Raw genomic sequence first — 14,686 nt, 5'->3', positions numbered from 1 at the left:
GAGCCCCCTAAGCTCGAAGACGTTGCAACATCACTGCGGATCGAAGTCGTTCTAGAGGACGTGGGCACGGGCGTCGCAGAAGTCGCGGATGACGTCGCGGGAGTTGTAGTCGTTGCTATAACAGTAGGCGTTGCGGAGGAGGTAAGTGGCTGAGAGGACGTAGAGCTTGATGTATGAGAGCTCGTGACGGAATCAGCACTCGATAACGACGTCACAGAAGACGACGACGACGAAACTGATGAAGGCGGAGGCTGAGAGGATGAATTCGCGCTTGACGAGGACGAAGTAGGGGATGGAGTTTGGGAGGATGATAACGAAGTCGTCGGCGTCGAGCTCGACTGCTGAGTCGACGACGCTGTTGACGACGCAGTGGACGACTCGGTGGAATGAGTGCTCGACTCAGTCGGGGATTGGCCCGATGTCTCTTGCGAGGACATCGTTGAAGGGGACGGCGAAGTAGAAATTGCGGCCATATTACTCCGTGTACTTACGGACGTCAAGCCGGCGGAAGACGACATAACTGCTGACGCACTAACAGCTGCCGATGTAGCGGAACTGGCCACAGGAGAATCAGTCCATCATGGTGAGAGGAAAGAACGTTAGTTGCAAAGCAGGTTGTTCACGCAGTGGATGAGGACTCCGCGGATGATCGTCCAGCCGGAGTTGACGCGGCGGAGGAACTTGAAGGTTCGTGCCTCGAGGACCGTTGAACAGCAGAAGACGTGAGAACTGACAAATGTATGGACTCGGTCGCAGCTGCAGACGAAGGGCATAGAACGTGAGCTCTTAGCAGCAGATGCAGAACTTGCACACCCGACGTTGTTCAGGCGTGCTATTGGTCGCTATACTGGCCATGAAACACAAGTAGCAACAGCTGAGAGGTTACAGCACTGGTCGAAGAGACACCCATGGCGGATTCCAGACGGCAAACTGCCTGGGAACTAGTAGGGAGAATGCGATGTGAACACGCGACGCGCAGGTTAGCAGTACGAAAACGAAGCCGATCAGTCCGGCACCGTGGTGTGGCAAGAATCATTGCAAGAGCAAACGCAACACATATGGCGTCCTGCGACCATCTTCGAGCCACGGCATTGATCCTGCATCCCAGAAGCTTCGAGGGTCAATGTTTCAGGACGTGTGTAGGGAGCTTGTTTGAGACCAATTGTAAAGTTGAACGGGTGCCGGGTCTGGTTCATGATGTACAATCGCTGAGAAAGACTGACTCAATTGACGCAAGAGCGGGAACTAGACCTGCCCAATTTACAGCGTATCCGAATCCGGCACAAGGTAGCAAGACACGAAAGTCAGACATCATCCATAAATTCTGGCATGCGACAAAAATGCAACATAAACGACAAGGGAGCGTTCGGTCTATCCATTGAACGACGTAGAGACAAACTAAGTCCCACAGGAATCCACTTTCGATATTCTCGCGTATGCTCAAGTGGTTGTGAGCCAATCGCATACTTACAACGTGAGAGTAATGCCAATAGCATAACATTGTTCTTCTAACACGAGCATACGTGAGCGATGACAGTGTTACAGAGGCAGATAGGGCCTGAGAAGGGAACGACCTTTGATCATATCTCCTTGGAATTTGCTATCCACTTAGGTATCCTAATTCTCGTCTGTCAGATATACGGTCGGGTTTCACGAGGACGTTAGACTCACAGAAAGGAACTGCAGCGATACTTTCGAGGGCGCCTGCTCCTTGGAGTCGGTCAGCAATGGAATCGCGGACTTTCGCGTAGACTTCCTCATTCAACTCCATAGTCTGATGCGCTGTAAAGGCATCCATCGCCTTGAGACTACACTACCAAGCCAGAGCGGAAGGCTCACTGGTGGTCCACTGTGCTTGCTTCAAATTCCATCTGGTCCCAAGGACAGACGTCATCTCCACGTCGGTCATCTCGAGCAAGAAGGTGAGCAGGCGCAGTTGGATGTTACCTTCAGCGGGGCTGTCGATTCATCGTCATCGTAAGCATAGCGCGTACTATAGGCGAGACAGAACGAACACTGCAACGGCGATTTGGAAGAATGAAGCATGCTTCGATTTCGATATCGCATCGCCATTCATGAGTTCTTGCCCTTCTGAGTCGGCACCGGCCGCCTGAAGCGCGTACAATGCCCGAACGGCGAGAGCGTATTCGTGACGGGTCCACGTCGTCTCATTCTCCAGTGCAGTGAGCACCAGGTCGTCCACGCTGCCCGTTCTGATCGTAGCTGTCGAGTTGCTCCTGCGGCGCTTTCGTCAGAACCCGTGCAACCGTATCTGTAATAGAAAGCAAAACTGACGACGAGGTCACGACCCAGCCGACATTCTCCAGGTTGGATTGGAACTGGGCGGCCCACTTCTGAGGGTCGTCGCGCGGATCTGCGCTGCCGTTGGCGGCAAAACGGCCGAACAACATCGAGTACACAGCATCTTCCTGTTGGGCGCATTGTTCAGCATCGTACATGCGATCAATGAATGTAGCTACCTTCTGCTGAGGCGAGAGATCGCTAAAGGCATTCAGGCCGAAGGAGGCCACGGAAATATCGTTGCGCGCAGGAGGTTTCACGACCTCAGACATGGTGGTGGACAGCAGACTGTAGATTAGCCAACTGGGATTGAACGTATCTATAGTGGTCAGGCGGGAAGCAAACCGCGAATGGAAGTGGACATGCTCTGCAGACGTTTCTTGCGCACGTTCAGGGTCTGAATAGTCAGGCGCACTGATCAGTGGAGTCTGGAATGCCAGCACGCATCATTTGGAGCATTGAGAGACTTAGGACCCTAGGAAGCCAATACTCGTGTTCTCCAACGCCGAGGGTCTCAAGGCGGGTCAGTTCATTCTACTGACCCTATTCTCGGAAATTCCCTCTCGCCGATGGCCGATGTCTGGCACTCCTGCTCGATGCATGGAGCCCTGATCGGCAGTGTTAGAGAGTATTCCGTTGCCGTGAATTTACAATTTCAATCATTCAGTAGACGACTTACCGAGACCCGCCATCACTGCCGGCGTCATTGAAGCATGAATGATGCTGCTACTAGAATAGTCTCACTGCGTGGCCGCAATGCGCGTATAATTCGACCCTTTGTTCGGTCACGAGTGATCGGATTGCGGACAGTGGCTTGGAAATCAGCTAACTCGGAGTGAACGTACCCACAGTGGTCAAATAGGAGGTACGAATGGCTTTGTACGCGAATGGAAGTGATCGTTCATGCCTGAGACGTCATTGTTTTCGCGCAGCAAAAAGTCTGATGTAAATCTTGACCTATTATCATCGATGTCTTTCCTTTGAATCACTCATGGTTTCAGCCGTATATTCGAAGGCTTTGTTTCAGAGTTTCCGTGTTAATTCATTATCCTATGCCTTCAATGTGGGTTCCATCGTACCTGTCTGCGGATATCACCTTTCTCCGATCACCGTTGCTTGCCGCTTTTACTTGATGCATGGAACATGGACTCCGTCAGTTGGCGGAGACACGTTCTGGAGCACGCTGCATCAATATGCGGTGAGTAACACATCACAAGGAGAACGGTCGACCGGAAGGTTCGTGATTTCTTTGAGGGCAGATGATACTGTCATTCTTCCCGATTCGTCGTGAACGCGGGACTTTCTCAAAGGACACAATGTGAAAGGAACTTTGCCGGTATCCTGATGGATGATAGCGACGATGGATCCTTTCTGTCGGCTACTGGAGTGCCTCTTGTTCGGGAGCCTATAGACAATGAACCTTGATTGTGTATGAGTTCTTGGCTGAGCTTGTCAGTTTCCCGGCTCAATTGCTGTCAAAGTAGTCAATTGAAGAGTAGCGTCCTCATCGGTCGGTGGCAATTCTTCTAGCCAGGAGCCTGAACATCTGATCGGCATTGCCAGGACGTTTGTCACGTCCACTCCGCACGGATTTACAATTTCATTCTGAATGATGACTTGCCGGCGGCGGCTGCGGAGCATGAATGACGCTGCTAGAATAGTCTCACTGCATGCGCTTCGACCCTTCGTTCGTTCACTGGTCACAGGCCCCCCGTGAACTAGCGAACAACAGAATCAATCAAGTCAGACTGAACGTAGCTATAGTAGTCAAGCGAACTCGATTCCATTGCTGCTGTTCTCGGAGATCACGTTTCACCGATGCCCGGCGGATATGTTCTGGAGCATCCAGGTCAGTTGCGACATCACAAGGCCCACGATCGATCGGGATCTTCGCGGTTCTGGTGACCTATGCTGGTTGAGTTTGAACTTGACCACTTTTGGACCTGGCTGCCCTTCGCGCTCATCGCCCTCACCACCCACCGAGCTCAACGACAGGTACATGAATTGTACTGTACAATGTCGCGCACATCATGCCGAACCGAGCAAACGCTTAAAGTTTAAGTGGCAATCGAGCATAATTTTGGGTACGAAGATAGGTCTCACCTTGAGGCTTATTATACCTCGAACAGTCGAGCTCATCGTCGCCGACGATGACAGGGCTGTACTCTGACTGATCTTGATATGCTATCGTGAGAATCATTATGTAATCAGCGCTCAGCCAACATAAAAACATCAAATGCTGCGTTCAATTAGAGTACCGCATCAGTTATCATTAATTTTGGGAGGCGCCGTTAACTGCACTATCATGTGGTCAATGTCACCTCAACTTTAAATCTGCCCTTTTGCATCCCATCTAAAATGTGCGCAGTATTTGATATTCCTCTGGGCAAGTGACTGACCCATTCTGGGAGTGGACGAAGGTCAAACTGCACTCAAGATCAGACGGAATCCCTGCAGGCTGCTGCCACCGATTGTTCTCCGAGCCTGACGTGGCAAAGTCGTACCGAGGAATACGAAGCTTGAAGTCGAACGTTCCTGATCGGACCGAAATTGTATATGCTATACAATCGTTCCTTCTGCCATCCAGAAAAGTCCTCGTCTTTGCAGTATCCTGACTATCCCCATCTGCCTACCCTCGCTAGACAAGGATGGCTCCTCTAGTAGTATTAAGCCCTATTCGGGATCGCACAGGATGGAGTAGGAAAATAAATTAAACAGCAGCGTTCTTTCCTCAGTCGGAGACGGAGCTGACCCGATGACTCTTGGCTTCTGCAGCGACACTCGTAAAGGTCATCACGATGGCATTCCGTTGGTCTGGTTCGGTCAAGCCGTCATTGTGCAAGAGCCGGCTGTGGAGAACAGGGTGGAACACACGTATGCTGAAACGATGACTTCGAGCATCCATGCATACGTCTCTGGCAGCATGGCAGCTCATGGTTGCTCCCCGCCTCGTGTTTTCAGGGTCCTTCTGATGCGTCAAAGCAGGTTTTCATGCTCTTTATGACAAAACTTATGTTTTTGCGCCCAGGCGGCGACACTGCTAGCTACAAAAGCCTCGGTGAGACAGCTCTGTACTCCTTACCCATCTCGTTCAGGTCTACTCCAGCTCAGCTCTAACTTCAACATGGCCACTCTTGAAGACCACCAGAAGTTCGTCCGCAACGTCAAGCTCGCCATCCCGCCTCCGCCGGCCTCGACTGGCGTGGGGCACGGCGGAGCGGCCGCTGCTGCTGCTGCAGATGAAGACACGGCTGCAGTTGTCGACAGCTCCGCGATCTCGTTCGTCGGCAACCTGTCCGGACAGCAGAAGGTGAGTTGGCTGCTGCGCGCAATGTTCTCCGACGAACTGAGATTGAAAAAACTCATCCTGCGCAGTCCGATGTGATGAACTCGTCGCTGTTCGCACAGTGGGCGGCGAACGCGCAGTACGACCGTAACAAGAAGGACCAGGCCATCAAGTGGTACGAAGTGTACAGGAACACGCTCGAGAACGTCGGCTGGATTGTTCAGAGCTTCAGGTACAGGGCCTGCGCACTTGGACGGCAGATGAGACGACGCTGACGTTCTTTCTGCTGCCAGTTTCATCGATCTCGCCAATGCGAGCAGCTATGGCACGGTCGACAAGGCGATCATCTCGATCATGCAGGCGTTCCTCACTCCGACGCTCGTCGAGGCGTTCCAGGCGATGATCGATGCCCTCAAGCGTCCCGACACTGAGGGCGCGTACACGCTGTTCAAGTCGCACTCCTGGGAGGACACCAGAGCCGACTTCCAGTCGGGCGTGTGTGTGTACGTCCCGGTTTCAGCATTCTACCCGGTGCATTTTTCCTGACTCCGGCGTTCCGTTCTGCAGCCGCGATGTTGGCTCGAACGTGATGTGGCGCATTGGGGCCTACAACTACGAGACTTCCGGATTTGACGGAGACATCCTCTTCTTCCACTTCGGTGCCGACTCGGTTGCGTTCCAGTACAGTATGTCTCGCCTTTGAGCGCGCTTTCTGCTGCTGACTTCATGGTCGTTTGTCTTCTAGACACTCAGGACATGGTGCTTAACGAAGAGATATACGCGAAGGTGAGGCAGGACATCGTCGACAGGCTTGGCGACCACGCGCAGGACTTTGTCAAGAACGTCCCTCTCAAGCCGCCCACTCGCAAGTGGTAAGTATCTATAAGTATCATCGTGAAATATCATTCACCAAATGATAGAACAGATCTTCCAGAGTTACTGGCCCTGCGAGTTTCTCTTGTCGTTGTCCAATGTATAACATGATCTTGCCTGTGTGACCGGTTCTGTACAAGTGTCATGAAAACGGAAATAAATATACATTTGTTGTGACGTAAACGTCTTCACGCCTCAGGCCGCGTGCAGTGTGTGCCGTTTAAGCAGCATGAGGAGCTAGGTACCCGACTTACGCGAGCAGCATTGCATCAAGTCACTGATTGATTCACATTATTCCGACCATTTCAATGCATGATCAACTGAACCTGTCCAGGTTAACCGAATAGACTATTGTATTAGATAGACGCGTTGCAACGTTCTCTGAATCTTCCCTGCCTCAGCATTGACAAGGTAATAACACGAATAGACCTTTGCACTCCAAATCCGTTTTGACATCGGTGGGATAAAGATTAGATATGACAGCTGTATTCAAAGTGATCATGAGATGCTTGCTAATGCCTCCAAGCGGCGGAGATATTATTCTTGAAACGCAAGATGAATATTACGACTACAGAATCCCTAACCTTACAGTAGCGATAGTCGTTCAGTGACTGAGCAAGCAGAATACTCCCTCCGTGCTAGCTCTTCTGAAATGTCGACTTACGCAATCTTTGACTCATTCCTGTAACCGAATGAGCCTGGTCTTCGACGCAGCTAACGTGTTAATACGTGTTCGTAAATCTACGTTTTGCTGTGTTATGAAAGTCAGGTCATGAGCAAAACTTTGCGTATTCGAAGTGGGAAAGGCTCCCTCGTGCTGCGTCCCACCATCGACGTCTTCCACACCAAACCCCAGAAAACGACCATGTGGACCGTGGCGCCCTCTAATGCGAGCAAGGAGCTTGCAAAACACAGCCTGGGGTGGTGTGCTCATGCCGGGTCCATGATCCCGCTTGTCATCGTAGGTGCTGAGGTCACATTGCCCAGATTGATGCACACTGTGGACAAGCCACACGGTGGATGACAATTTTGGATCAATGAATATATGCGTGATACGAACCAACGATGGGATCCGATGAATTAAAGCTGGTCATGGTCCAGAATTCCCACCATCCAGGGAATTGGGTTACTCTGCCGTGTACATCGACTCACTGCGAATGCGGACGGAGGTATGAAAGGCATGGAGCCCACGTCACCTTGGAGCAAGGTTTGGTCAGGAGGCGGATGGAAGCATACCACGCTTTCATCAACCGGGGTGCTCTGACCGAGGTAGCTGGTCATCACGATTCGCGGTGCTTTCGAAAGGATGACATGCGCCTCCATTCATGCGTCAGGTACTGTCTATGCTTTCAATGGAATTGCTGGCAGGTGGACCGGGTAAATCAGCGAGGCACAACAGCAGAATATGCCTGTTGTTGACACGGAAAGCGCTTGAATGAATATGAATAGAGTGTTCTCCGGCCCAAACTTGACAAGCTACGTTCATTCTACCGTCGCAGTTAGGCATTGTCTGATCACGCATAACGCATGCGGCCAGGGCTACCTAATAGTAGCCTGGCATCAGATGACACACTAGTGGCCTTGAGATCCCCTTTCCTGGGTTGTGGGCGTTCCGCAAAGCGAAGAGACAAGATCCAGAACGTTGGTACTATGGAGGATCTTGGAAGTGCATAGTAAGGTTTGTCAACGCGGTCTTTTTGCTATGAGCTCGACGGCGTTGGCTGAAAAGAGCACTGCTCGCCTCTGAGTTATTAACGGAAGGTAACAAGATTGGATCCGTCTAGTTTCACGGTGCCATTGTCGACGAAGCACCTGTTATGTGGAGAGATGAGCTCGCCGCTCGTATAGGGCAATGTGTACCGAAAGGCAAATGCATGCCACGAACGAAGCTTCCCTTGCTGAATTGTCGACGTCGCGTGCTTGTCGAAGGTGGCCGAGGCACATTTCGATGGAGAACAGACGCCGGAGATCTGACCGACGGGATGTGCGTCTATTGGCCCTGGCTTTAGGTTACCGAACTGATGTTCTGGAGCCCATTCATGCGAGGCGAACGTGCCAGTACAATACCAAACCAGCGGATACGACTAACGCCTGTATATGCGAAAGTTCTCCGTCTATCGCTTCCGATGTCAGGTACAAGACAAAAACTACAAACATGTCAAAGAATCCCGCCGGTTGGTAATATCAAAATGATGGTGAGGACCGGAGTAACTTGTCAACGTCGTTCCAAGCACGGCATCACATCTGTTCTCTAATCTTCGATGCTTGGATTCCGACGAATTTAGAAAATGTGAAGGAACCGCAAAAATCACATCCGATGGAGTGTCGGAGGGCTTAGTACTGCGGCTTCCATTGACTGCCCGTTTTTGAGCAGATGGAAACTTAGTGCAGTGTACGGCCCTGAGACTCGCATAATTCAGGCTACAAGTTGTCACCTGTGGTAGCCAGCTCAATGTATTACCATTCATGAAATCAGGTGCAAGTCGTAGTGCATCCTTGCTTCATTAGGTCCATCTCCAATTTGAACCTGAGCAAGCGGCAGAAATTCACGCACCGCGTGGCCGGGGAGTCTACAAAAGCCTGCATGGGATGAGGAGTGGGGAAACACCCTCCCATTGACTGCCTTACCGAAGCACATTCGTCATGAGCACTGTCAACGAAAGCGTGAACTTCGTCCGTAATGTCAAGCTCGCCATTCCACCGCCTCCTCCTCCATCTGCTCGGGCAGAAGGAGCTGCGGGCGGTGCTTCCGTCGCCGCCGCCGATGAAGATACGGCAGCGGTTGTCGATAGCTCCGTGATCTCCTTTGTCGGAAACCTCTCTGGACAGCAGAAGGTGAGTACAATGACACACGAACTTTCGCTGCGGGAATAGACGTCCTCATATCTATGCCCCCACCGTGTCCAGTCCGACGTGATGAACTCCTCGCTGTTCGCGCAGTGGGCGGCAAACGCGCAATACGATCGCAACCAAAAGGACCAGGCCATGAAGTGGTACGGCGTGTACAAGACCACTCTCGAGAACGTGGGATGGATAGTCCAAAACTTCAGGTCTGCGAATTCTATGAGCTTTTCGTTCCACAAAAAGGCTGACCCACCTTCCGCCACCAGCTTCGTCGACCTTTCCAACGCCAGCGGTCATGACAGTGTCGACAAGGCCGTGCTTTTCGTCATGGAGGCATTCCTCGGCTCGTCTGCCATGGAAGCTTTCAAGGCTATGATCGATGCTTTGAAGAGACCCGACACTGAAGGTGCCTACACTCTGTTCAAATCCCACTCCTGGGAGAACACCAGAGCGGATTTCCAGTCGGGCGTGTGCCAGTGCGTGTTTGATGTTTACCTTACTCTCTGCCCGACCTGACACCTTTCGTGTCCTTTCCTGCGCGGTGTCTAGGGTTGACCAGGGCAAGAACGCAATGTGGCGTATCGGATGTTACGATTACGAGACGTCTGGTTTCGACGGAGATGTCCTCTTCTACAAGTTCGGGTCTGACTCTGTGGCCTTCCAATACAGTGCGACTGCACCAATGCGTTCGTGGTTGTCCCTCCACTAACGCTGAGACATCCATGCCAGGTACCCAGGACATGATCCTGAATGAAGAGGTGTACGCGATGGTTAGGAATGAGATCATAGAGAGGCTTGGGGATCATGCCCAGGACTTTGTCAAGAACGTCCCTCTCAAGCCTCCTACTCGCCGTTCTTGGTGAAGCAATTCGTTCTTCGATCAAATCATTGCGATCAACTTACCGCTGAATAAAACAGATGCGCTAGCGCTTGTGCTCTACTCGGTCATAACTGTGGAACGTATCAGAGTTTGCGAGCTATACGCATCCTGAAGTTGTTAGTATGGAAATGTATGATGTGTTATGGCAGCGTATCCTCATGAGGTGCCATGAGACCCGTTCCACAGCCGCATTGAATGGAAATGCCTGTGCTATCGCTGCCCCGAGAATAAAGACTTCAACTTGACTGTTAGTACCAACTACGAACCTGCGCAATTTTTCCTCTGAACACTAGCGCATGGAAGCACGCCACTCAAGTCCTTTTCCTTCGTTCCGTTTCCCTGGTATAGTTTTCTTTCCTCGCTAATCCATGCTTTGTGGGCACGTTGAGTCAGTCCATCAGTACGGTCTAGAAACGTTCTCTTCCGACGAGGACACATTCACTCACGTGGCTGACATGACTGGGTTGTTCTCTTCCTGTGAAATGAGAAAGGCTAAATGGTAGTAGTCGTACATTCTGGTGAACTGTCAGCGAATGGTTTAAATGTCACGTATCAGTGACTCTGACGATAAACAGCGCTCGAGCAAATTATACTAAGCGCCCGAATATTGCCCGACCGTGACGTGATCGTTGAGAGGCTACCGCGACGCGCGACTGACCAACCACTGTTCGAAATTGCACAGTATGTACTGCCAGTGACTATGCTTGCAACTCCGAGAAGCTTCGAGTTAAGCAATGGACTAGTGATCCATGACGCTTCATACCGGCAATAAGTAAGTGTGGGGAGTGCTACGGTTGATCTCAGTGAATTTGTCGTTCCAATTTATCTACAAGTACGTGAATCCCGGGCCCCTCTACCTCTTCAAGTGTTGAAATGGGTTGCTAGATTTAACTCATGACATGATTGTAGAAACGGCTGGACATGCACTTGAGCAACACCAACAAATGCGAGGAATATAAGAATTGAATCACAAGCTGTAACGAGAAACATGGCGAGTACAAGTCCCATTGGAAGCGGTGACTATACGACTTAGAACGACTCATTGTGAGATGCTAGGCAACTGTCAAGGGTGATAGTCAGCCTCATTATTGCGAGATGCTTGCGCATTTGTCTCGATAATCCTGTGGCCGTACGTGAAGACGATCTGACGTTTTAAATCATCTAGACCAAGGCTGATGACTGGACTTACCGCTGCAGAAGTTATAAGAACTGAGACCGTTCCCAACCGCCCATATCTGGATTGTCATTCAAATATGACCCTCCATTTTCAGACGTTCAGGTCATGACTATTCAGCGTGGCGAGGTCAATACTGTTCAAAGGTCGTAATCGCTCACCCCGGAGACATTTACCCGATATATCCAAATCCACGCTTTTCGTTGCAAAGCTTCGCGCAGTTAACGTGAGTAGTACCACAGTCCTTGTTATGGGACGTCATTCTACTGAACTTTCGTCTTCTTAGTATCGTAGCAACTCCAGAAAGCTGCTGAGATGAAAGTCCCCGCATGATGAGAACCCATCTTTGATCTGGTCAGTGGTGTCGGCCGCATGCATCTATCTCCCTAAAATGTGCAGTCATCAGCACCGCGTTAAGCATCCTTTGACCACGCATTGGTGAGTGCCTGAAACTACAGGATTTGTCGAATCCTGCACACTCAATGTCGGAATGAGTCTCTTGCAGACTTCCCTCCTCCTCAGCATCGTCCTCGACGTCGAGCTCGTTCATCAGCTCGGTCACGCAGATCGTTACGTAACGTGCTAGCTCACAGTCGGTCATACAATCCGTTTATTTAGAACAGATCTGTAATCGAAGTTCTGTCGGCAGCCACATGTAAGTCCAACATTGGTTGAGATTTCGTCACGGGACGGAGACCCTCAGGACCCAGATGATGAGCCAGACTCATGTCATGTATTCCTACTGGCAGCAGCCACAGGCCAATACGTGAGTTGAGCGTTCGGATGCGCGTTACAGACCACCAACGTTTCTTAAGCATGCCCTATATCTCGAGGTATCAAGCGCAAAAGCAAGCGTTAGCTGGCGCCATGTGAGTCGCACCTGAGGGTACCCAGGCTGCCTGGTGCGCGTTTTCGTCATATCACATCATTCCTACATCTCACCGGAGCGCATCAGGCCAGGCGACAACCAATACCAATGCGCGCAAGGCTACAGCTGCCCGAAACCATCTCTGTCCATCGACCCCTACTTGCCTTCCGGAAACAGGTACTTCGACATCGGCGCCGGCGGACCAGTTCCATTCAATTTCACGGCGACCAGCAACGTCACTTGGGTGACAATGTCGCCCGCGGCAGGCTACATATCGCCTGACGCGCCCGAGCAGCGGATCTTCGCCACCGTCGACTGGCGAGCACGGAAACCGCATTGATCACATTCGAGGCCTATCCGCAGGGCCAGCCGTCGATGTCTCTTACGGCGACGCTGACCGCGAATTACACGCAGGTGCCGAATAATTTCACAGGTATGTACAACCAGTCTGGTCACGCTAGATTGCGTTGATTTGCACCACGTAGGCTTCATTGAGGGCGATGGGTGCGTCTCGATCGAGGCTGCGCGCCCTTCAAGGAATACTACGGTCGAAGGCATTGCGTGGACCAATCTCCCGGGCTACGGCCGGATGCTCTCCGGCGTCACCCCGTGGCCTCGCGGTGGCGACGAGCTCAACTTCACAGTCGGCACCGGTCCCAGCATGTGAGCGTTCGTTGGTTTCCAGTTCGAGATCCGCATACTTACACCGGTCTAGTGAGTACGACTTTTACACTTTCAACACCTATCAGGATAGCGGCAACGTCTCCATCACGACCTACGTCTCGCCGTTACAGAACTCGCATGGGCCGACCCGGCCCCTTGCTATCGGCATCCAGGTCGACTCGTGCGAGCCACAACTGAGCTACTTCGTGCCAGTTGTAACGCCGGGGACATAGCCTGTTGCGTGGAACGGACTTGATGGCTGGGTGGCGACGAACGTCAACTTGATTTACATGAACTTCACTGCTGGACCGGGCGCCCACACGTTAACAGTAAGCACAAAACAGTGTGATCATAAACATCGGTGTATTAAAAATTGAACAGCTCTGGATGATTGAGCCTACTGTCGTCGTGCAGAAGATTGTTATCGGTATGTCACCATCTCTGAATTCTATGAAGTGCACATCTTGAATCCCGCATTGCAGACACAGGCGGTGTACAACCGAGCTACCTCGGGCCACCTGAAAGTATACGCATCCTGCAGTAGTCACTACTCGAACGTAGCGTACGCTAACTGTTGTATGTACAACTGGTGCAAACACGAAGATGTCCCAATAACCTGCGAGACATCGATTGTGAGGAGAATTGTGCACGTTCAAGCGAATAAATTACATGGCAGAGCGTGGTGACCTCTTTCAGGCTGTGGAATGAGTCGGGTATGTATTTACAAGTCACGATGGGGTATACTTTGAGAACAAATCACAACGCCGGCTCCTCGCCTACGACGAACATATGCAAGTTTCGCAGAGCTTCTCTCTGCCCCTGGGTCAAAGCGGACGACAGCACCGCGACGCCCATGTTCCTCCTGGTTGCCGAATGAGCAGCATGGTTGCCCTGTCGGCGGACGCTGCCACTCCCACTGTCAAATAGCACGTCCAAAGTATTCTTGTCCAGCACTGCCTTGTCCGTGTCAGACAGGCACGCATGTATAGTGTCCACAATATTGCTCCGCCACACGTCAATGTCAGTGTGATACTGCCGTGGCTGTAGCTCAGCCAGCTGGAACCCATAGCGCTCTGCGATAAGCTGACGCGCCTCGTCGAATATTGCCCGGTTCGCAAGCAATTTGATTGTCTTGTCATGCTATAGATGGTGAGAACAGTCATGAATTAGCAACACACGCTGAATGTTGAGAGAGAGGTCAAAAGCTCACAGCGGTGACCTCCACGTGAAGGTCGGCAATGGTTTGACGAAACTCAGCGTTCGTTTGACGAAGCTCAGCGTTCGTTTGACAAAGCTCAGCGTTCCTTTGACGAAGCTCAGTGTTCGTTTGACGAAGCTCAGCATTCGTTTTGTTCGTTTGACGAAGCTCAGCATTCGTGATAGCTTGTTCTGCTGCAAGCTTCTCAAACTTGGCATTGAGTGCAGTGAGTCCTCCATCATGGATGCTCCTGCTTTCACTGGTGGAAGGTGCTGGAATGGGGTGCTTGTGTGGAGCTTGATGCAACAGATGTGAGCATGTGGCACACAGACACAGGGGAAAATGGCACACCTGCAGGCCTATGCTTAGTCTTTCTACATTCAGCATCCATCGAGGCAATGAGGGCACAGCCATTGGCTGCTGCTGTAGCATCAACAAGGCTTTTGAAGTGAGCCTTATCAACGGGGTTGACGACAGCGAGGTACTTCAGGTTATCGCTTTGAGCATCAATAGTAGTGTCAACTTCTGTCGGATCGAAGGCTGCTTGAGGCATATCAGAATGAGGGATGACGGTGGGAGGTGGAGACCCACATATATAG

The 14,686-nt window shown here is 51.4% G+C and overlaps 7 protein-coding genes across 7 annotated transcripts; 4 read left to right on the top strand and 3 right to left on the bottom strand.

Moving 5' to 3' along the window:
* Positions 1-713: 713 nt before the first annotated feature.
* LAESUDRAFT_396221 (uncharacterized protein) lies at positions 714-1,682 on the top strand. Its single transcript, XM_040902293.1, has 2 exons — positions 714-1,612; positions 1,666-1,682. Exon 1 carries the CDS (start codon positions 909-911, stop codon positions 1,380-1,382), a length of 474 nt encoding a protein of 157 aa, XP_040760409.1. The 5' UTR covers positions 714-908; the 3' UTR covers positions 1,383-1,612; positions 1,666-1,682.
* Positions 1,314-3,000, bottom strand: LAESUDRAFT_815105 (uncharacterized protein). Its single transcript, XM_040914657.1, has 7 exons — positions 2,981-3,000; positions 2,481-2,909; positions 2,296-2,429; positions 2,016-2,237; positions 1,840-1,958; positions 1,672-1,782; positions 1,314-1,617 (listed from the first exon to the last, which is right to left on the bottom strand). Coding segments are annotated over exons 2-7 (681 nt in total). The 5' UTR covers positions 2,574-2,909; positions 2,981-3,000; the 3' UTR covers positions 1,314-1,615.
* Positions 3,001-3,753: 753 nt separating this feature from the next.
* On the bottom strand, positions 3,754-5,594 carry LAESUDRAFT_751997 (uncharacterized protein; the record flags this gene model as incomplete). The annotated part of the gene is made up of 6 exons (XM_040911699.1): positions 5,054-5,594; positions 4,935-4,974; positions 4,701-4,836; positions 4,405-4,514; positions 4,282-4,350; positions 3,754-4,019 (listed from the first exon to the last, which is right to left on the bottom strand). The coding sequence occupies exons 1-6, from the start codon at positions 5,234-5,236 to the stop codon at positions 3,754-3,756; spliced, it is 804 nt and encodes a 267-aa protein (XP_040760407.1). The 5' UTR covers positions 5,237-5,594.
* On the top strand, positions 5,426-6,463 carry LAESUDRAFT_716680 (uncharacterized protein; the record flags this gene model as incomplete). The annotated part of the gene is made up of 5 exons (XM_040907271.1): positions 5,426-5,611; positions 5,677-5,819; positions 5,881-6,090; positions 6,155-6,273; positions 6,333-6,463. The coding sequence occupies 5 exons, from the start codon at positions 5,426-5,428 to the stop codon at positions 6,461-6,463; spliced, it is 789 nt and encodes a 262-aa protein (XP_040760406.1).
* Positions 6,464-8,963: 2,500 nt separating this feature from the next.
* On the top strand, positions 8,964-10,524 carry LAESUDRAFT_751995 (uncharacterized protein). The gene is made up of 6 exons (XM_040911698.1): positions 8,964-9,295; positions 9,368-9,510; positions 9,571-9,780; positions 9,854-9,972; positions 10,034-10,163; positions 10,223-10,524. Coding segments are annotated over exons 1-6 (795 nt in total). The 5' UTR covers positions 8,964-9,103; the 3' UTR covers positions 10,224-10,524.
* Positions 10,525-12,174: 1,650 nt separating this feature from the next.
* Positions 12,175-13,122, top strand: LAESUDRAFT_762560 (glycoside hydrolase family 115 protein; the record flags this gene model as incomplete). Its single annotated transcript, XM_040913124.1, has 5 exons — positions 12,175-12,227; positions 12,314-12,536; positions 12,590-12,659; positions 12,712-12,889; positions 12,942-13,122. The coding sequence occupies 5 exons, from the start codon at positions 12,175-12,177 to the stop codon at positions 13,120-13,122; spliced, it is 705 nt and encodes a 234-aa protein (XP_040760404.1).
* Positions 13,123-13,321: 199 nt separating this feature from the next.
* Positions 13,322-14,666, bottom strand: LAESUDRAFT_729907 (uncharacterized protein). The gene is made up of 3 exons (XM_040909742.1): positions 14,439-14,666; positions 14,100-14,383; positions 13,322-14,029 (listed from the first exon to the last, which is right to left on the bottom strand). Exons 1-3 carry the CDS (start codon positions 14,638-14,640, stop codon positions 13,646-13,648), a joined length of 870 nt encoding a protein of 289 aa, XP_040760403.1. The 5' UTR covers positions 14,641-14,666; the 3' UTR covers positions 13,322-13,645.
* Between the last annotated feature and the right edge of the window lie 20 nt (positions 14,667-14,686).

The sequence above is a fragment of the Laetiporus sulphureus genome (assembly GCF_001632365.1).
Source record: "Laetiporus sulphureus 93-53 unplaced genomic scaffold LAESUscaffold_46, whole genome shotgun sequence".
NCBI lineage: Eukaryota > Fungi > Basidiomycota > Agaricomycetes > Polyporales > Laetiporaceae > Laetiporus > Laetiporus sulphureus.
Note: the sequence above shows the minus strand (reverse complement) of the source record. Positions and strands in the feature narration are given on the sequence as shown.